The 21,769-nt window shown below is 42.8% G+C and overlaps 1 protein-coding gene across 6 annotated transcripts; it reads right to left on the bottom strand.

The window, feature by feature from the left end:
- Positions 1-1,545: 1,545 nt before the first annotated feature.
- On the bottom strand, positions 1,546-21,143 carry Pcgf6 (polycomb group ring finger 6). Of its 6 annotated transcripts, none has more exons than XM_008760438.4 (10): positions 20,687-21,143; positions 19,369-19,565; positions 18,178-18,233; positions 18,020-18,079; positions 16,134-16,266; positions 13,588-13,615; positions 12,924-12,941; positions 10,960-11,058; positions 5,684-5,770; positions 1,546-2,583 (listed from the first exon to the last, which is right to left on the bottom strand). In XM_008760438.4, the coding sequence occupies exons 1-10, from the start codon at positions 21,047-21,049 to the stop codon at positions 2,527-2,529; spliced, it is 1,098 nt and encodes a 365-aa protein (XP_008758660.1). In that variant the 5' UTR covers positions 21,050-21,143; the 3' UTR covers positions 1,546-2,526. The 6 variants fall into 6 exon arrangements, 4 of the variants coding, with proteins under 4 accessions (XP_008758660.1, XP_006231571.1, XP_008758659.1 ...); XM_006231509.5 differs by having other exon boundaries at positions 16,134-16,242; positions 20,687-21,141; XM_008760437.4 differs by lacking the exon at positions 12,924-12,941 and having other exon boundaries at positions 20,687-21,141.
- Positions 21,144-21,769: the final 626 nt, after the last annotated feature.

The raw sequence follows: 21,769 nt of genomic DNA on the forward strand, positions 1-21,769 counted from the left end.
GTGTCACCTGCCTTGGTCCTTATGTTTTAAAATCAGGATCTCAGGGCTTAGGGAGATGAGTCAACAAAAGGCTAGCCATGTAAGCGTTGGAATCTGAGTCCTATCTCCAGCCCCCACATACATATCCTGCTTATGGGATCTGCTGGACAGCCAACCTGTCCAAATCAATGAGTCCCAGTTGACAGGGACAGCTCCTGAGGAAAATCAGCTGAGTGACTTCTGGCATAAACCCCCATACCCAAATCAAGATTTTTTTTATTTTGTGTATATGTGTATGGGAGCGTAACATGGCAAAGATGTGGAGGTCAGGAATATTTGTAGGGGTTGACTCCCGTATCAAACTCAAGTCGTCAGGTTAGGTGACATTACCCACTGAGCAATCTCTCTGGCCCAAAGATCAGGATTTTCTTCTATGTTCTATTACCCAGTAAAGGGTTATTAACTCATCAGACGTTGATTATCTGTGTATACCTGAGATTTGGGGCCACATCATGAAGTTTGTGCTAACAACGTAACTTACCTGTAGGCAGGTTCTGGAGCGTGAGTAGTTAACCACAGTGCACTGCATGCCTACTGGACTCAACAAGACTGTGAATGCTGATACAGTGACTTTGTTGGCAAAACATCCTTACACCAATATTCAACACAGTCCCTGCATGACAACTGGATACAACCAGGAACTTACGTCTGGTTCTCTAACCCAAGAAGCCCGCCCGCCCACTCCCTTTGCTGACTATCATTTGCATCCTCTGGCTTTGGTAATCCTAGTTGTAAAAGCTCCTGCAAGCCCTTCCAGTCAGTCACACCCTGAACCTGAGGATGGCCTTGGAAGTCTCCAAGCAGCTGCTGGTGTTAGTTATCATCAGTGAAAGAGAAGTGGCAGTGAACTCTAGAGTTACCCACTGTCAACGACAGGCACAGAGCACAACACAGCGTCCGTGAGTGCAAAGACACCGGATAAATACCTACTTATGGCAGTGCAACTTTAATTCAGATATGCTGCCTTTTTTTTTTGGTTCTTTTTTTCCGGAGCTGGGGACCGAACCCAGGGCCTTGCGCTTCCTAGGCAAACGCTCTACCACTGAGCTAAATCCCCAACCCCAATATGCTGCCTTTTAAGTGTTTTGTTTTTTAAAACTAATCATGGCTCAGTGGGTAAAGGTATTTGCCATCAAGCTACCTGAGCTTCAATCCAGGACCCACACGGTGGAGAGAACTGACTCTTACTCTCCTCCCATAATACTGTGGCACATGCACACACACACATTAAGAAACCTATGAATAGGGGGTTGGGGATTTAGCTCAGTGGTAGAGCGCTTGCCTAGCAAGCGCAAGGCCCTGGGTTCGGTCCCCAGCTCCGAGGGAAAAAAAAAAAAAAAAAAAAAAGAAACCAATGAATATAGAATGGGAGAGGGAGGGGTTAGAAGGATATTGGCATGGAAACCGGGAAAGGGAATAACAATCAAAATGTAAATAAGAAATACCCAAATTATAAAGATGGAAAAAAGAAAAAGAAACTAATGAATATCTCGACACATGTCAAAATTGGCTAAAATAAACTTTTATTAAATGTCAGAAGAGGTTTATGTACAATTCATAAATTCTTTACAAAACAGTTGCCAATGTAAGTCTAATTTTTTAAATTTCTGTACAGATTTGGAAATTTTGCTATGAAATAAGTCTATAAAATTTTATTTTAGAAAGCATCAGGATGCTAATTTTAGGCAAAATAATGTTTACAAGTAAGTCTTTGTGAAAAGCAAGGTTCTCAAAGACTCTGATTTTTTATCCAAATGACGAGAAAACAAAAACATTAAACACGAACCAGATAATCTAAGTGACTGAAGAAACAATGAGGATTATGTAAACTTCTGGTAATTCACCTGAAACTTTTGCTACTGTTAGAAGCAATGGCATTATCAACAGCCGCACCGAGGGACTTTTGTGACACCTGTCCCAGTGGCACCGATAGATGCAAATAAGCCATCAGAAAGAAGCACCTCATATTTAAGGGACGTCAAGAAGAGCGAGCCATTTCTAACAGTCTCAGAGCTGAGTAACAGCGCTGTAGTAGTATCACTGGAATTTTTTTAAGTTCAGAATAGGACAGGAACATGTAAGTGGCCAGTAGTTTTGGTGCTGAGTGCACTCTGAGGTTTAAATTCAAAGCAAAACTGTTCTAAAGGACACCCACCCAACCCATGCAGTTGGAGTTGGAGGGCAGAAACCCAGCTCCCGAAGGACCAACAAGGACGGGAAGCAACCAGCAACTTCCTCATATTTGGAATCACAAGGAATTTTAAAATTCAGTGTTTTTCAGTTTTTTCCCCTGAGTTATGAATGTTTTTTACATAGTCTTTAGTGTAGCAAATACATTCTATTGTTTCAAGTTGTACACATTGCTAGGGTTCTGGTGCTAAGAACAGAAGCTAGCTCTTAACAGCGTAAGTGGTGGTGGTTACATGCTCTGGGAGAATCTTTGGTGTGATGCACATCTGCAGAAGCCTCCAATATACTCTTGGATTTTCAAGTTATTTTTAAAGGAGAAACCACAAGACCATAATGAAGAACAAGTAGACCATCCTGAAAAGGAGAAAAAAGGACTATATTATAGTTATTTGAAAGTTAGTTATGTATAATATATGATCAAAACCAAAACTGGCTTATTTTCTGAATTAACAATAACGAGAAATTCTTCAATGTAAAAAATAAAATATAAGATATATAATAACTTCTTTTTATTGACATCACCAAAAACTCCTTATCAATGTTTTTTTCCTTTTCGTTTTATCCGCAGGGCTGCCTCCACCCCTGTGCCTTTCTTTCTCTTTTATTAAGACAGCATCATACTACACAGCTCAGGCTGGTCATGTACTCACACAACTGCTGAGATTACAGGCCTCAGGACCAAGCCTCCCATCTCCTTCTTTCTTATGACTGGAAGAGAAGGTGCATTCCCCCTGGAGCTGGAGTTGCAGGAAGCCATGAGCTGCCTGACATGGCTCTCCACAAGGGCAGTACATGCTACTAACCCCTGAGTCATCTCTCCAGATTCTTATTTCCTTTTTAAGATGGTCAAGAATTTCTGAGCTGAAAAAATTCTTTTGTCCCAGCCTCCTGAACAGCTCAATCACAGGTGACCCACCCCAAACAGGCCGATGTGTTGACTCTTATGTAACCATAGGTTGTAACGCCCACCTCGTCTAGCAAGGAAGACGCAACACCGTTGGATTCTTCTCAACAGCCTTTATTGTAGGAACACCTCATTGTTGATATGGGGACCCCGAGGAACAAAGGCACTAGCCTTATATACAAAACAGGCTGTGGCTATATACTTGTCCTCTAGGGATTGGTGGAGCATGAAATGCCTCATTAGCATGAATATCACTCCCGGAGAAATGCCAACACATGCGCATTGCAGGTGTTTATCACAAACGACCACCGGATGTTGGCGCCATCTTTAGCCGCTCCCTACAATAGGTAACTAGGGGCATGCATTTATAACCAAAAGCAACTGAGGAAAGACCTTTCTTTGACCACAGACTATTTAACTGACTTGTTTTGGTATGTCTCTGCCTCTTCATTTATTTTTTGAAAGATAAGGCATTGTTTTAAAGAGTTTCTTGGGGTTGGGGATTTAGCTCAGTGGTAGAGCGCTTGCCTAGAAAGCGCAAAGCCCTGGGTTCAATCCCCAGCTCCGAAAAAAAGAACCAAAAAAAAAAAAAAAAAAAAAAAAAAAAAAGAGTTTCTTGGGCTACAGAGATGGCGTTGCCATTAAGAGTGTTTACTGCTCTAGCAGTGGACCCAGGTTGGGTTCCCAGCACCCACATGGCAGCTCCAGGGCATCTGACACTTTTCCTCCTACACTCTTGTGAGGCACATAAACACATATAGGCATGCTCTTCCTCACTTGTGTATACACACCCACAATCCCCAGTCTCTCTCAAATACACACATTAAAAACAATCAAACAAACAAACAAACAAACAAACAAACCCTCAAACCTAAAAAGGCAGTTTAGGCTGGCCTGGAACCCTCTATGTAGTGAGGGTGACCTCAAACTCTTTTACCTTCCTGTCTCTACCTCCCAAATCCTCAGACTTGCAGGCATGCACTACCACATCTAGTCAGTGTCCTCTCTCTCCAGCCATCTTACTATGTAGCCCTTGCTGATCTGGAACTCAAAGAGTTCCTGCCTCTGCTTTCTGAGTGCTGAGGTTAAAGGTGTACACCAACAGGACCCACTTTATTCTGAGACAAGGTTTAGGGTCTAAGTGCCCAGGCTAGCCTGAATTAGAACACTGACTCACCTTTCCAAGAGCTATAGATTCAGGTGTGAGCCACTGTGCCTGGCTCTGTCTCCCACAGTGTCAGTGTCAGGTCTCACAGTTGTGCTGACTAAGGATGCACTAAGTAACCATCCTCAGAAGCACTACTACGTTCTACTTACTAGACAACTAGCTATAAAGAACTCACAGGAAATGTGCCAAGTGCCTGCTGTAAGCTGCATTCAAACAGTTGTTGGCACACAGGCTTTACAGTCCAGTCTTGCTCTCAACATTCCCCTTCTTTGCTCAGACTTCCACATGTGGTTGGAATGGGAATGGCCTCCTAAGACCCATTTTGAATATGAGGCCCCAGCTACTGCAACTGTTTGGGAAGACTTGTGAGGGTGACCCTGTGGGGGAGGTGTGTCAGTGGGGGAGGCCATTCCCAGTGTGTTCTCTACCTCCAGCCTGCTGTTCAAGAAGTGACTTCTTAGCTACTCCTGCCACTGTAACCTGTGCTCCACTATCACAGACTCTCAGCTCTGAAACCGTAAGCCCAAGAAAACATTCTTTCATAAGTTGCATTAGGTCATGGTGTATTAGCATATCATAGAAAAGTTAACTACGGCACTCAGGAAGCAGAGGCTGGTGGATCCCTGTGACTTTGAGGCCAGCCTGGTCTACATAATGAGTTCCAGAACACCCAAGGCCATATAGAGAGACCCTGTCTCAAAACCACCAAAATCATCATCAAAGAAGAAAAGTAACTAAGACACCATAGCTTTATTTCATTTCTCATCCACTATTCAACCCACTGCAATCTGGCTTCTATTCTTGGCAACTCCAGCAAAGATACCAGGACCATAAAAAAGGATTTACAAAGTTAAATGCTCACAAAAGCCAGGAAAGTAACATAAAGGAGGCATATCAGGCACATGAGATAGTGAGGATCGACAAAGATTAAGGGTTAACTAAAGGCAAAGACAGAGGACAATAGCAGGCCATGTTGGCCCATGAGCCGTCACCATATCTGCTCTACTACTTAGCACGGTCAGAGTGAATGTCCATTCGACACAGATACAAAGATTCCATCACCACATTCATATGCATACAAAACACACTTTTCTATTTCCCTGTCATAGTTCAGAAACAAAATGCAGACTATATAAATATCCACATATAAAACTCAAAGTGTGGGGGTTGGGAACTTAGCTCAGTGGTAGAGCACTTGCCTAGCAAGTGCAAGGCCCTGTGTTCTTAATATGTAGCCCAAGGTCCTCAAACTCAACATCGCGCCTAAGTCCTCTGTAAGAGCAGGCAGTGCTCTTAATCCCTGAGCCATTTCTTGAGCTCTCCGCCACAGCAGTCTGTAACTCATTAGTCCACTGTCCGGCACAGGCCTGATAAGGACCTACCTGCATTGCTGTGTCACCTATTGCACGTCGGATTTCCCGCAGAGTTTGGTACCGCTCCAGTAAGTGATCCCCACAGATGATGTCTACCTACAGAAAAAAAATCAGTTATCAGACCACTCTCCTGCCTCAAAACACATGAAGCGGGGAATTAGCATCACACGTCAAGGTTCTATTTCTCTACCTATCTGCTGCCCCAGGCCTGGCTCTGGATGAGGCTCTGAATGAATCCAGGTCTATGTGTTTGTCTGTCAAACTCTTCTGATAAAACATTATCAAGACAAGTTTTTGAGACAGGCATGGTAGCATATGACATTGGTCTCCACTCAGGGGACTTAAGAAGAGAATCAAGAGTTGGAAGCTAGGTTGGGCAATTTTGCAAGATTCTCTTAAAATAAAAATTTGGGGGGCTAGATGACGACTCAGTGATTAAGAGCACTCGCTGCCTTACAGAGTACCTGGATTTTTTGATTGGTTGGCTGGTTTTGGTTTTGATTTTCAAGACAGGCTGTCCTGCAACTCTGTAGACTGGGCTGGCCTCAAACTCCGTATCTCTGCCTCCTCCTCCTGAGTGCGGGGATTAAAGGATATGTCTGTCCAGCCAGAGTACCTGGGTTTAATTCCAGCATTCACACAGCGGCTTACCACCATCCCTAACTCCAGGTTCAAGGGAGCCAATGCCCTCTGCTGACAGACAATATGGGCAGAATGCATATGCATGGTATACATACATACATGTGGACAAAACATTCATACACATGACAATTTAAATAAATGAAATTAAAACTTGGAAAAAGCCTGGGAGACAGACATTATGGCCCACACCTGTAAACCGAGCACACAAGAAGCTGAGGCAGAAAAACAGCCACAAACTCAAGGCCAGTCAGCTACATAGAAACCTTAATTAACAAACCAACCAGCCTTAGTGGCACAGGCCTTTAATCTCAGCACCTGGGGAGGAAGCAGAAGCAGGTCTCTCTGAGTTATAGGCAGGCCAGCCAAGCATACACAGGAGATCCTGTCTCAAAACAAAACAAACAAAAACCAGAGAAACAATGGGCTGGAGAGACAGCTCAGCAATTACGGGCAGTGGCTGCTCTTCCAGAGGACCCAGGTTAGAGCCCAGAAGCCACAGGGTAGCTTACACCCATCTCTAACTGCTCTCTTCTAGTCTCCATGGGTACAGTGTGCAGGTAGTGCACAGCTATATGAAGGCAAGACACCCATACACATCAAAGTTTAAAAAATTAAAAATAGGGGTTGGGGATTTAGCTCAGTGGTAGAGCGCTTGCCTAGGAAGCGCAAGGCCCTGGGTTCGGTCCCCAGCTCTGAAAAAAAGAACCAAAAAAAAAAAAAAATAATAATAATAAAAAATAAATAAATAAAATAAAAATAAATATGAAACAAAAAAGAAGGCTGCAGATGAGCTTGGTGGCATTGCAGTATTCTGAAGCCCAACACTGCAAAAGAAACAACTGTTTATCATTTACCACCTCTAGGGCTTGGAAAGCTTAAACAAGACAAGTATGTAAGTCTACATATTTGATAATCTTTACCATTACTTCAAGTATTTTGAGAAAAATGGTATTATAAATATTACAAGGTATGTACTAACAATAAGAAAAAATATTTACCTATACAACTAAAAGCTGGCAAACTTAAAAGATAAAACAAAATTTAAACCATTTCTAAACGTTAAAACTCTTGAATGTTATAAGGAAAAAGTGAAACCTTAAAAAGAAAGGGCTGCTGTATGTGTGCAGATCTGTGTGTGCCACAGCGAGTGTGGAGGCAAAAGGACCACTCTGCAGAGGAAATTCCCACCTACAACTCTGTGGGTTCCCACAATTGAGTTCAGATGATGAAATAGACAGAAAAATCTTTAAATGCTAAAAAAGCCATCTCTGTGTACCAAACACATTTTTACAGACCATAGCCAACAGGTACTGAGCCCTGCAAAGAGAGGTGTCGCTTTAGTTTTTAAAAGCATGTTAGGCTGGAAGAGATTGGCCCAGTGCTCAAGAGGACTGGATACTCTAAGAGGACTAAGGTTTGGTACCCAGCATCCACACTGTGACTCAGAATAGTCTGAAACTTCAACTCTAAGGAACACAACACCTTCTTCTGACCTCTGCAGGCACTACACAAATGTGGTTCAGATATACACATCGGCAAGAACACCCATGCACATAAAATAAAAATAATTTCGGGGGGTTGGGGATTTGGCTCAGTGGTAGAGTGCTTGCAAGGCCCTGGGTTCGGTCCCCAGCTCCGAAAAAAAAAAAAAAAAAAAAAAGAAAAAAATAATTTTGGGTTTTTTTGGTTTTGTATTTGTATTTTTTGATGGGCACAGTGGCAAATGTCTTTGATCCCAACACGTGGGAGGCAGAGGCAGGCAGATCTCTGAGTTCAAGACCAGTGTGGACTACAAAACAAGTTCTAGGATAGCCAGGACTACACAGAGAAACCCCATCTCAAAAACCAGGGAGGGGCGGGAGGGCTAGAGAGATGGCTCTGTGGTTATAAGCAGTGGCTGCTTTACCAGAAGACCTGGGTTCAATTTCTACCCAGTACCCACATGGCAGATCACAGCTGTCTGTAACTCCAGTTCTTGGGAATCCAACATCCTCATATATACATTCAGGCAAAACACCAAGGCATATAAAATAAAAATATGTTAAAAACGTGGAGAATGTGAAAAGACACATGTTAGCTCAATGCAGCCATTTCAGTGCACATACTGAAAACATTCCCATACATGCTGCACAAAATAGTTAGATGATTTTTATCAATAAAAACAATATATTGGAGGTCTAGAGAGATGGCTTAGTAGTTCAGAGCACTTGTTATAGAGAACTAGAGTTCAACCCCCAGCATCCACGGCAAAGCTCACAAATGTTTGTAACACCCATTTCCCAGGGATCCAATGCCCGTGGTTCACCTCTGGGGCACCAAGCATGTACACAGTACACATATACACATTGTGATTTCAAAGAAGACAAAAAGTAATTTAAAATATTGGACTGGAAGCTGAGCCTGGTGGTGCATCCCTTTAATCAGAGCACTTGGGAGGCAGAGGCAGGCAGATCTCTGTGAGTTCAAGGACAGCCAAGGCTACAGAGAAACCCTGCCTCCAAAACCCATAAATAAACAAACAAGTAATTATTTAAAAAAAAAAAAAAGGTTGAGAAAATGGCTCACCAGATCAAAGTGTTGCCAAGCAAGCCTGACAACCTAGGTTTGATCCCCTAGAACCCAGTGGAGGTGGAGAACCATTCCCAGATTTCCCTTAAGCTCCACAACATGTGCTGCAGCATGCATGTGTGTGCACACACAGGGTAGAGCAGTAAAGGTAAAAATAAACAAACAAGGGAAACCTGAAAGCCAACCTTCAGCTTTGGCGATGTCTGTACTGGGGCCTGGGCAAGCATGGCAGTGCATGCCCACAATTCTAGCACTTAGAAGGGTAGCTACAGGCAGGAACTGGAACTCAGGGTCAGCCTTGGCTCCCTCCACAGGGAGTTTGAAAAAAAACCTGAGCTACATGAGTCCTTGTCCCAAAACAACAGAAATTAATAGAATTGTATTCTCGTCAAAATTTAGTCATAGAAGGAGTAACAGATATCCTAGAACCAGCCCACCTGAATATCACTTCCTAGTTATAGCATGAGATCAAGTCACCATGTTATAGATTACCTACCTCTAAGTTCTAAGATTTTGTTATGTAAAAAATGTCAATGATGGCCTTTGTACGGGTGGGTGGGTGGGTGGGTGGGTGGATGGAATGGCAGACAGGCACACACATAAAGATACCAAATGGTATTAGTGCTAAAAACAGCATAGTTTCAGTCATTGTTTAAATACATGTATGCTTTAGTCAACAATATGCAGTATATTTAGAAACAAATTTCTATCAGACTTTGCATAATGGCTAAATCTGATGAGTGAAAAAGCAAAGCCATATAAAGGTGCACTTTCAGTTGATCTGTAACTAGAATTTAAAGTAATTTTATTTTTTATTTTTTGGTTTTTCAAGACATAGTTTCTCTCTATAGCCTTGGCTGTCCTGGAACTCGCTCTGTAGACCAGGCTGGTCTCTAACTCAGAGATCTACCTGCCTCTGCCCCCTAACTGCTGGAAATAAAAGTGTGCTCTACCACTGCGCAGATTTATTTTGATTTTTAACAACATGTAAGATTTGATGTTTTCTAATTGAAAAACAAGAAAATATATAAGTAGGAGACATTTTTTCAACCCTTAAAAAGCCAATCAGTCCCCAGCTCCGAAAAAAAAAAAAAAAAAAAAAAAAGCCAATCAGGTCTACATTAGGTATTTTGATTTTCTTTCTTTTTTTTTTTTTAAGATTTTATTTATTTTATGTGAGTACACTGTTGCTGTCTTCAGACACACCAGAAGAGGGCATCAGATCCCATTACAGATGGTTGTGAGCCACCAGGTGGTTGCTGGGATTTGAACTCAGGACCTCAGGAAGAGCAGTTGGTGCTCTTAACCACTGAGCCATCTCTCCAGCCCCCGTATTTCGATTTTCTAAGTGTTCAAGTTTCCATGCTACACTGGCGAGGGTGTCTTCTAGTAATCGTCTACTACCCACTGTAGGAGACCTTGAATTTAGGCCTGGAAACCTGTTACTACTTCCCACAGCTCTAGTTTTCCCTGCAATCAAGACAGGCCCATCAGCGCAGTAAGAAATCTTGGCTGTCAACTGGACTACATCTGGAATCAATGAAAACCCAGGCAGTTGGGCATACATGTGAGCAATTTTCCTAATTGGATCATTTGAGTTGAGAAGATCTGGTCACAGCTTCTGGTGGCAGCCTGTCTCACTGGCAAGTCCGCCTACCCTGCTGCTGAGGCAGGCAACACTGGTCTTAGCATGCACACTGAAGACCAGTTGGTTGTCTCAGCCTTGAGGGCTGAACATACCAGGTTCTTCACCTTTGCATCAGGAGACAGTCACTGTCAAGACTAATTGAACCCAGCCTGTAAACCCTTCTAATAAATCTTTTATATATTATATGCATATTTAATACATATGTTGGATATACATATATTCATTACATCAGTTTGGTTCTTCTGAAGAACTAATATGAAGGGTAACTCAGATGTGACTGAAGTTAGAGGTGGGAATCTCAATGTATCAACACTTATTACAGTCACAATATCTAGGACATCATGAAAAAGCTGCTCTGTGATTCTTTCTCCATTTGTTAAAGGTCGTCTTGTGACCTCACCTTTCCTTTTACACATGTGTACTGTACCTGACAAGCTGGATCAAGACCCATTTTTCTTCTAAGAAATTTTTCTACATGCCCAATAGTTGCTTCTCCTGAAACACGCACAAACTTCTTTTCCAATGGCTACAAAAACAGATAAGACTTTTCAGATTATGTAAATGTATACATACATAAAATATACAAGCTTTAAAGCAAATTTTAAAGCAAAGATGACTTTATGAATTTGAGTCAATTTGTAGTCTAAAGAAAAAGCAGAAATCCTGAAAATCTTTAAGATACATACCAACAAACTTCTCAACAGGAAGGCCTGTTAGTTAACTTTAAAAGCTCATGTAAAACAAAACGTCTGGTACAATGGTGCATACCTGAAACCCTAACCCTTGAGAGGTGGAGGCAGGAGTATTGTAAGTTCAAGATCAGCCTGAGCTGACGGTCGGTCGACATCCTATTCAAGGCACTCTAGTGCCTGCTTGTTGTCCCAACTACTTGGGAGAAGCAACACATGAGGACCTCTTGAGTACTATCCCCACAGCAAGGTGGTAAATGCCTAGAGTTCCAGCTACTTGAGAGACTGAGACTTACTTAAGTCTGGGAGCTGAGACAGTCTGGACACATAGTGAGAAACAATTTTTTTTTTTCTGGAGCTGGGGACCGAACCCAGGGCCTTGCGCTAGCTAGGCAAGCACTCTACCACTGAGCTAAATCCACAACCCGAAACAATTTTTTAAAGCAAGGCATGGTGGTTCACACCTGTGATCCCAGTACTCTAGGGACCGAGGCAGGAAAACTGCTATGATAAGGACAGTCTAATCAATGGGCTTATCTCAAAAAAAAAAGAGAGGAGAGGAAGGAAGAAGAAAGGGGGATGGTGGACAGGGAGGAGGAGGGAGAGGGAAAGAAAGAAGTTTTTCTTTTTAAATTTTAAAATGAGAAGAAATCTAGTCACAGGTGGCTTGGGTTACAGACGGTTGTGAACAACATGTGGGCGTTGGGAACCAAACCTAGCTCCTTGGCAAGAACACTATGGGCTCTTGACTACTGAGCCATCTCTCCTGCCCCTTGTTGTCATCTTCTACAATCTCCTGTTCCAGAATCCTCAAAGGCATCTGAAGGCCTCCAGTAAAAGGGCAGTCACTTTAGATTTCTAGGTACAGCAGAACCTTAGACAGATCACCCCTCTGTGAGAACATCTTCAGCCAGAAAGAATCATCTCAAGAGAACTGAACTCTCTTCAAACAATTAAAACTTCTCTGAAGCACGCTGAAGAGCCAGAACTAAGATAGTGGTCCCTTAGACCACATCTGCCCCAAACTGAGTCGTATACACTGCTGCCTGCTGCCCCAGCCGCTCTATTTAAACCTGAGTTGTCAGGCACAGTGACTCACACAGTCTGCCATGGATTCAAGGCCAGAGGAAGATACATGAACTCCAGGTTAGCCTGGGCTACAGAATCAAAACCTGTCTTAAAAACACAAACCACCACCACACCACCACACCACCACCACAAAAACTATGTCAGTGACCTGAAGACGGACTTGAGTCATGGGACCTCTTTATCTGTTCCTCTTCCTACTGTGGCAACACTGACTAAACCTCTCTTTAATGCTTTTCGTCGATATCGTTTTTCAGAGTCTCATGTATCCCAGGGTTCCCTTGAACTTGGTACGGATCTCACAAGTGCTGGCTCATAGAACAGACACCCACCACACTCCATTTATGAGCCCGGAGCTTCACGCATGCTAGACAGCCAAGTACCATCCTCCCAGCTACTCCTCTCTGTAAATGTCACCATGGCGTGGGTACTGAGCTTTGTGGGTTGGGACCTCTACAGCCATGAGTGTTCCCTTAAACTCCAGAAATGATACCACAAAACAATTCTGACCTCTCCTTAGTAACCACAGGACACATCGGGGATTGGACTTCCGTGGGTGTCTCAGCTTACAATTTATCTCAACAACTGACAAAGTACAGTACAAAGTAGTTCTTACCTCAAATCTCAGTGAATGCTTGAAGCGACAAGTTAAGGCAGGTTAACTTCAGCCAAAAATGTTAAATATACAAGTTTAAATTCATGTTAAACTCTAAGTACCAACTACACAAAGACACTCTGGATTTTTATTTATTTTATTTTTTTGAGACGGGTCTTACTACAACAGCCCAGGCTGGCCTTGAATTCTTCATCCTTTTTGCTTCAGCCTCCAGAGTGGTAAGAATACAAAGTTATACCACATCTGACTCTTAGAATTTTTTAAATTACCAGACTAAAATCAGGCCTAGTGGTGCATGCTTAGAGTCCTAGCGCTTAGAAGGTAGAGGCAAGGAGGATCAGGAATTCAAAGTCATCCACTGCTATGTAAGTTCAAGGCCAGCAGGGACCTGTCTCCAAAAACTAAAATATAAAAAATAAATTACCAATCAACATGGCATTTGGCTTTGTAAATTACTTATTTTCCTTACTTTGCTTGTTTGAATCAGTAGGAAGTCTTTACTTAATGTTTTTTACCCTGAGAAACTAATATAGTATTACTGTTGAATTTTGATAACTTACTTGTCAAACTTCTATATTTTAATTGAAGATAATTTCTACTTGGTTGCTAATCTGATTCAGAATTTATATCTATAACACCCTCTTATAAACAAAAAATGAAATACCTTAAAATGTCCTGTGTCTTCATTAGCACTGAAAATAAAGGAAAAGTTGATCAAAACTTAATACTTGGGCTGGAGAGGTGGCTCAGCGGTTAAGAGAACTGAGTACTCTTCCACAGGTCCTGAGTTCAATTCCCAGCAACCACATGGTGGCTCACAACCATCTGTAATGGGATCTGATGCCCTCTTCTGGTGTGTCTGAAGACAGCTACAATGTACTCATATAAATAAAAATAAATGTTAATACTTTTATTACATGTATAATCATAAAACAAAAGAAAAATATGAACATTTCATATGCAGTAATTCATTTAACTCAGAAAAAGTTTGTTTGGTTTGTGTGTATCTGTGTTTTGGAGACAGATTTTCTCTATGTCCTCGAATTCACTCTGTAGACCAGGCTGGCCTCAAATCAGATTCATCTGCTTTGTGTCCTAAGTGCTGTCAACTTGCAGAAGTCAGTCCACTCCTTCCATCCTAAGTCCCGGTGATCTAACTCAGGTGAACAAGCTGGACAGCAAGCGCCTTTCCCTGCTGGGCGGTCTACTGAGCGCATGTGTCTCGGGCTTGCCTAGAACTCACTAAGTAGTTGAGGCTGACTCTGAATCCTGCCCCCACCTCTTCAATGCTGGGTTTTTATGGCTGTGCTACCACACCAGAATTTTTATTTTTTTTTATTTTTTATTTTTTTGGAGGGGTGGATAGAGACTGAGTCTCTGCAGTAGTCTGGCTGTCCTGGAACTTCAGATTTAAACCAGGCTGGCTTCAAACTCAGAGATCTGTCTGCCTCTGCCTCCCAAAGGTTAGGAATCAAAGGCATGCACTACTATGCCTGGCCATTTTTTTATTTTTAAAACTTGGTTACTTAAATCTTTGGGAGAAATATAATTGTCACTTCTGCCACCTAGTGGTAAAACAAAGGCAGTTTAATCTGCATTTTAAACTCTCCATGCTTCATTTCCTGGGTAGTGGGTGGGGTAGGTGAGGGGAAGTAGATTTATTTTACAAGACAGGGTCTCACTATGTAGCCCCAGCTGACCTGGAACTAAATCAAGTGACACACTGCCTAGTCTAATTGTAAATTACAAAAAACGAAGAGAAAAAAAACCTGCCTTGCAACTGATCAAGAACTTCTGGCCCATATGACAAGCTGCAAAGGAAAACTACGGGAGTGATTATTAAGCCCGAGGAAAGGGAACAAACCATCACATAATCAAGGCTTCTGCTACAATAGTGGTTTTGTTTCTTGGTTGGTTTTGTTTTACTGGGAATGGTTTTGGTCAGATTTTCCTCATGGGGGGCATGGGAGAACAAAAGCAGGCAGGGTCTTGCTTTACAGTGGAGGTTAGCATTGAAGGCAGTGTTAGCTTTGAAGGCAGTGATCCTCCTCCTCGTTGGGATTGTGTGTGCTACTATGAGATAAGGATACCAGTGGTTACTATGTTAATTTAACATTTTTCTCAATCTTAAATATTCTATAATTTATTTCAAAATTGTTGGATTTGTTTATTGAGGCCTGGTGGCATAAGCTTGCATATTTGGGAAGGCCTCAGGCATGAGGATCTAGAATTTTATTTATTTTATGTATGTGAGTACATCGTAGCTGTCTTCAGACACACCAGAAGAGGGTATCAGATCCCATTACAGATGGTTGTGAGCCACCATGTGGTTGCTGGGAATTGAACTCAGGACCTCTGGAAGAGCAAGTCGATGCTCTTAACCTCTGAGCCATCTCTCCAGTTCTGAGGATCTAGAATTGAAGGTGAGCTAACCACAAAAAATTTCCAAGCCTGGCTGTAGTAGTACATAACTTTAATCTCAAGTAGTCTAACCTGTTCTACAGAGTTTCAGGACAGCCAGGGTCACACACACACACACACACACACACACACATACACACAAACCTGTCTTGAAAAACCAAAAACCGCAGGCAATTATGAGCTAAAGAAACTGTCTCAAGAAGAAAAGTCACAACTTTAAAGCTAAAAGACATTTTCTTTCTTCAAAGAAAAAGAATTAAATAGTTCAGCAGTTAAAAGTACTTGTTGCTCTTGCAGAGGACCCAGGTTCCCAGCACCTCCATAGCAGCTCACAGCTGTCTACCACGGATCCAACACCCTTCTCTGATCTCCTTGGGCATCAGGCATTTACATGGTACACATCTATAACATACATGCAAGCAAACATTCATACGCACAAAAAACCCTAAAAGCAAAATGTATTTACTTAATGTGTGTGCCCTGAGTATATGCATCCTGCAGGCACCTGAGAAGGCTAGAAGATGACGCCAGATCCTCTAAAACTGGAGTCACTGACAGTTCTGAGTTGTGAGCCATATGACACAACTGGGAACTAAACTACCATGTTCTCTGCAAGAACAGCAAATGTTTCTAACCACTGGGCCAACTCTCCGACTCCAAAAGGTAATGAGAGGCCCATCATGGTGGTTTACAAACTGCATACCAAACAAGGCTAGCCTAGGCTACAATGTAAAACCTTGCTTCAAAATGCCAAAATTAAGCAACTGATACATTTTTTAGGTCACTCACCCAATGAACTCAAGTAATAAAGACACATCAAGTTCAGGCGGAATACGAAACACTGACTCTAGGGCTTTCTTGGTTCTTCCTTTGCTTGCAGGGACGGGCTGTGGAACAGCTATTTGAGATGGAAACAAAGAAGCTAATATAGGATTAAAATTTTCACAAATTGAGATCTTTAAGGAATGAATCACACAAGTATTACAACTAAATTATTATTAAGTCCTAGTCAAGTCTCCTTTTCCTTAAAAATACCAGTTAATCTGTCAAAAAACAATGATTCTCAAGTGGGAAGCATGGTTCAGTTGGTATAGGTGCTTGTGGCCAGGCTGGAGCCTCTCCCCTAGGACACACTGGTGAAGTGAGGAGTTCTGCCAAGTGGACATCTGTGTAAGAAAGTGTGCATATGGGACTGGGGATTTAGCTCAGTGGTAGAGCGCTTGCCTAGGAAGCGCAAGGCCCTGGGTTCGGTCCCCAGCTCTGAAAAAAAAAAAAAAGAACCAAAAAAAAAAAAAAAAGTGAAGTAAAGCTTGGTATTGTTTAAAAAAAAAAAAAAAAAAAAGAAAGTGTGCATACATATACATTTGTATTCTCTAAATAAATATAAATGTAAAAAAATAAAAAGACAATAAAATTAGCTACTAGCTAAGGGGCCACTCTACGATGGAAGGCAGACATGACCCAGTTTTCAGGGCCACAGAGAGTTTGTTAAAACATGTTAGCCCATGACATACACTCTCATTTAATCCTATAAATATGTACTACATCTATGCTTTTTAAAAAACTGATAAAGAAACTGAGCCTTAGTGGATTGAACACTTTGTCTAAGGTCACAAAGTAACAGAAGAACCAAGATTTAAACCCAAACCTACCTCAGTCCTATATTGCTACTAAACGTAAGTTACTCTGTGCACAGCATTAGTAAAAGTACTGGTACTGGCCAGGCAGTGGTGCACACCTTTAATCCCAGCACTGGGGAAGCAGAGGCAGGTGGAGCTCAGTGAGGTTGAGACCAGCCTGGTCTACAGTGAGTTTAAGGACAGCCAGGGCCACACAGAGAAACCATGTCTTAAAGAAATATATCTGTTTATTAATGTCATATTCATCTTTATTTTACAGATGTTAACATCACCTAACCTAATAAATAATAAAGTGGCAGTGCTAGGGAACAAACTCTAAAATCTAGGGACTGAGTCTGTTCCCCCCACCCCCACACTTTCTTGTTTTACATAAAGTCTCTCATTATTTTCCCAGGCTGGCCTTGAACTCACAGCAAACCTCCTGACTCAGGTTCTTGAGTGCTAAGATTACAGGCTTAAACAACTACACCCAGTCAGTCCTCTTAATTCTTACAAACTATTACTTAGCTTTTACTGAAGCGTTACCTTCAAAATTTTCTTTGTTAATACAACTAGATACTCCCCAAAAGCACCAGTGAAGGAGTTTTCATTTTCATTCCAATTGATATAATCTAGAATCACCAGGGAAGAGTCTTAAGGAGGGACTGTGAGCTGGCCTGTGAGGAATTTTTTTATTATGTTAATCTGCCTGGGAAGACCCAGCCTAAAAGTGAACAGTGGCATTCCCTGGGTTTGAGTCTTAGACTCCTGAGAGACAGTGGGTGAGCTGGGCCTTAGGAAGGCAGGCAGGCAGGCAGGCAGGCAAGAACTGATTTCTCTTTGCCCGAGTGCACTGGAACTAACAGCTCCTGGTTCTCACTGCCCTGATTTCCCTGCAACGTGATGTAACCTGAGCTGTGAGCTAACTAAACCTCTTCTCCCCTAAGTGGCCTACCAGGTCTTTTTTATCACATGACAGAACAGGAATGAGGACAGCACCTCATCAATAGTTTTGTTGTTTTACACAAATGTGGTATAGAACCCATCCAAACTTACCAGGCTTAGGGACTTCTAGACCTCTTTCTTTATAGAAGTCATGCATTTGCTTTTTTTCTCCTAAAAAAATGATAAAGCACAGACTAAATTACACTTACAATGTAACTAACAGAGTCAGAGGCTTTGGAATTCACAACTATGAAATAAAAGAAACTTACTTTCCTCTAGATTGACTACTAATTTGTATACTATGTCTTGTAACTGCCGGTCCAACCTAACAAAAAAAGAAGGATGGAGAGTATCTCAGAATTCGAAAAATGAATTTAGGTACAAAATGAATTCACTATTTTTCTCAGGAGCAAACAACTTCTTACAACTTCTTTATTTTCTTTTCTTTTTACTTCTTCTTTTTTTTACTTTGGCTTTTCAAGACAGGGTTTCTCTGTATAGCCCTGGCTGTCCTGGAACCAGACATCTTGATTCATCAGAGCGAATCAGTACTCACAGTGCCTAAAATATACTTCATCTCAGGAGGCCAAGGAACTAAATGTAATTATAAGTACTCACTGGGTAGTAGTAGGGCACACCTGTGCACGCCTTTAATCCCAGCACTCTGAGAGGCAGAGGCAAGTGATCTGTGAGTTTGAGGCCAGCCTGGTCTACAAAGTGAGTTCTAGGACAGTCGGACTACACAGAGAAACCCTGCCTCAGAAACAACAGAAGTTTTCAGTAGAATCGCCAACAGTTCGCTGACTGTCCCTTGGTCTTGTACACTTGGTCAGAATGTGAGCCTGAGGACAGAGACTGTGCTCAAATTGTTGTGCACCATCTCACCTGGGAGAAGAGCACTGACTGCTCTTCCAGAAGACCTAGGCTCAGTTCCCAGCACCCACACGGAAGCTCACAACCATCTACCTGTAACTCCAGTTCCAGGGGACCCACGGCTCTCTTCTGACCTCCAAAAGCCCCAAGTACACATAAAAATCATAATTGAAGGGGTTGGGATTTAGCTCAGTGGTGGAGCACTTGCCTAGTAAGCGCGAGGCCTTGTTTGGTTCCCAGCTCCAAAAAAAAAGAAGAAAAAAATAATAATAAAAAAAAAAAAACAAAAAAAAACCTATTGAAGCTAGGTAGGTGCTGTGCTATCCTCCTTTAATCCCAGACATGTTTAAGGCCAGCCTGTTCTACAAACCTTGTTTTGCTTTTAAAGTCTTTGGCAGATCTGACCGTGCCTGGTCCGCAGTAAGCACTCTACACACACTTCTTAGTTCCCTTCTGTCTCGTTTTGGTAGAATTCAAAGGATTTACTCTCAACTACACGAAGTCAAGATCTCGGTGAGGGGGGAGAAGGCAAGAACATGTGACAATTATTTTAAATGTGAATTCATTTTAAATTCGTATATTCTTACCTTATATTATAAAGAGGCTGAGTCTGGTGGACGACTATGTTGCATTTGGGGCATCTGTTGCTATAGTAAAAATGTCTCACAATGCAGCTTTTACAGAAGGTGTGGAGACATTCTGTAATAGTGGTGGCATCTATCAAGTAACCTTTGCAAATGGAGCACAAGATGTAGGGGGTCAGCTCAACCAGGTTGATCAGGCGCTGTGAATGCAAGGGCAACAGTTTTAGAGTGCAGGCCTTTTCCTTCTCAAATTCAGAAACCAGCCGGACGAGGTGGTCTAACTCCTGTATTCCCACTTACTCAACTCAGCTGAGACATCGGGGCCCAGGAGTTCAAACCCAGACCAAAGCCAACACTGCTAGGCCTCACTTCAAAACAACTTAAACTATAATCTCAAGATTTCATTATAAGCAATATAACTTAATTGCATGGGCTGGAGAGGTGGCTCAGTGGTTAAGAGCACTGACTGCTCTTCCAGAGGTCCCAGCAACCACATGGTAGCTCACAACCATCTGTAATAGCATCTGATGCCCTTTTCTGGTGTGTCTGAAGATAGTTACAGTGTACTGATACACAGAAAATAAAAGAAATAATTCTTAAAAAAAAATTGCATCTCCAACCCTTCAAAATATCCAATATAAAGAAAACACTGTTCTAAGCAGTCCCAATTTTCTGGCATATAGTAAAAATTGACAGTGGAGAGCACCTGTTCTTTTTGTTTTACAAAAAGCAGCTAAACCTCCCCACATAAACAAGGATGACCCTGAACTTGCAGTCTCCGCCTCACCAATGTTGTTGGTAGTAACAGTATTACAAGTGTCCACTACCACATCCAGTGTAGACAGTGCTAAGACTCGAACTCCGAGCCAGCAGGTCTGGGATACACTCTATCAACTGGGCTACACCCCATCCCCGGGATGCCTTTTTTCACACATTATTTTTTTGTTTTTAAGTGGGAAAAAAAACAAAAACAAAAAAAACAAACCCTCTCAACACCCTGCAGAAAAAGAGTACGCTCCAGTCTGACTTGGAGAGTTGGGGGTAGAGGGTGGGGAGTGGGGTAGCCTTAGACATCTAACTCCCTTCACGTTACGCAAAGACTTCTTTACAGAATGAAAGAAGCGGGACCCAGAGTGCCCTAAGTGATCTGCAAGAACTCCACAAAATAAATCAAGCCGGAGAGAGGCCACGCCTGGGTGGGCGGGGATGGAGAGCTACACTGGTGCCGCGAGCTCCAGCGTCAACGGCAACCGTAAGTCTGCGCCCCGCTCAGTCCCAGAGGCCGCTCGGGCGCAGCCAGGTCGGGCAGGGTTGTCGATACCTCTTCCTCGTCCTCGGAGTCCGCCCGTCCGGACTCCAGACGCAGAGAGAAGTGGCTCATCTCTTCCTCCTCCTCTTCCTCCTCCTCCATCTCCTCATCCTCTTCCAACTCTTCATCGTAGTCCTCGAAGCGGCCTCTCAAGCGGCCCAGGCTGCGCTCGGGCTCCAACTCCGGGGGCCGAGAGCGAGAACAGCCGGGTGCGCCCGCCTGGGCCAGGGACGCCGGGCCCTCCTCACCGGCCGCTGGCGCCGGGATGAGGGCGGGCGGAGAGATGGGAGGCGGAGGCGGTGGCAGCATGGCCGAGGCTCGCTTGGCCTCAGAGGCGCGCTTGTTTTCCGTGGCGTCCGTCTCAGCCTCCTCCATGGCGGGGATCAGAAACCAGGCGAGCTGAGCGCGAGGCGAGGGGAGTCCGGTGGCTAGCGCGCGAGTAGAGCACGAGCCCCCTTTCGTAACAGTGCGCAGGCGCCAGCGCTCCGCAGGGGCCGCTGGGAAATGTGGTTCACCTAGGCAGTCCCTAGGTGCTGCGGGCTGCTCAGGTGCGGGCTGGGCGTATCGGCCACACCTTAAAAGAAGCTCACCTAATTTTTCTGGTCGAAGCTAGCTGTGAGCTTTTCAGGAAAGTCTAAAACGCTACAGTTTCAGTATTTTACTTGCACCAGTTTATTCATAGAGCATTGAACCCTAGATGCCATGTGATGTTGAATTAGGAATGATGGTTTTATTTTGAGAACTAATGGTTTTCCTTCCCTGGCTAATAGCATCTGTCTACTCAGTGAAACCTTGTTTCACCAAACAAACAAAAACCCTTAGATGACTCAACAGGTATTTGCAGCCAAGAGTGACGACCTGAGTTCAATACCCATGATAGAAGGAGAGAACGGATTCACAAAAGTTGTAACTTCCATTTGTGCCAAAGGTTCCAGTGTGCCCCACCACCACCAATAGGTACATAGTTAGATAGATAGATAGATAGATAGATAGATAGATAGATAGATAGATAGATAGATAGATAGATATAGATAGATAGATAGATAGATAGATACATACATACATACATGGATAGATGAATACATAGATATGTAA

This window comes from Rattus norvegicus, chromosome 1 (assembly GCF_036323735.1).
Source record: "Rattus norvegicus strain BN/NHsdMcwi chromosome 1, GRCr8, whole genome shotgun sequence".
NCBI lineage: Eukaryota > Metazoa > Chordata > Mammalia > Rodentia > Muridae > Rattus > Rattus norvegicus.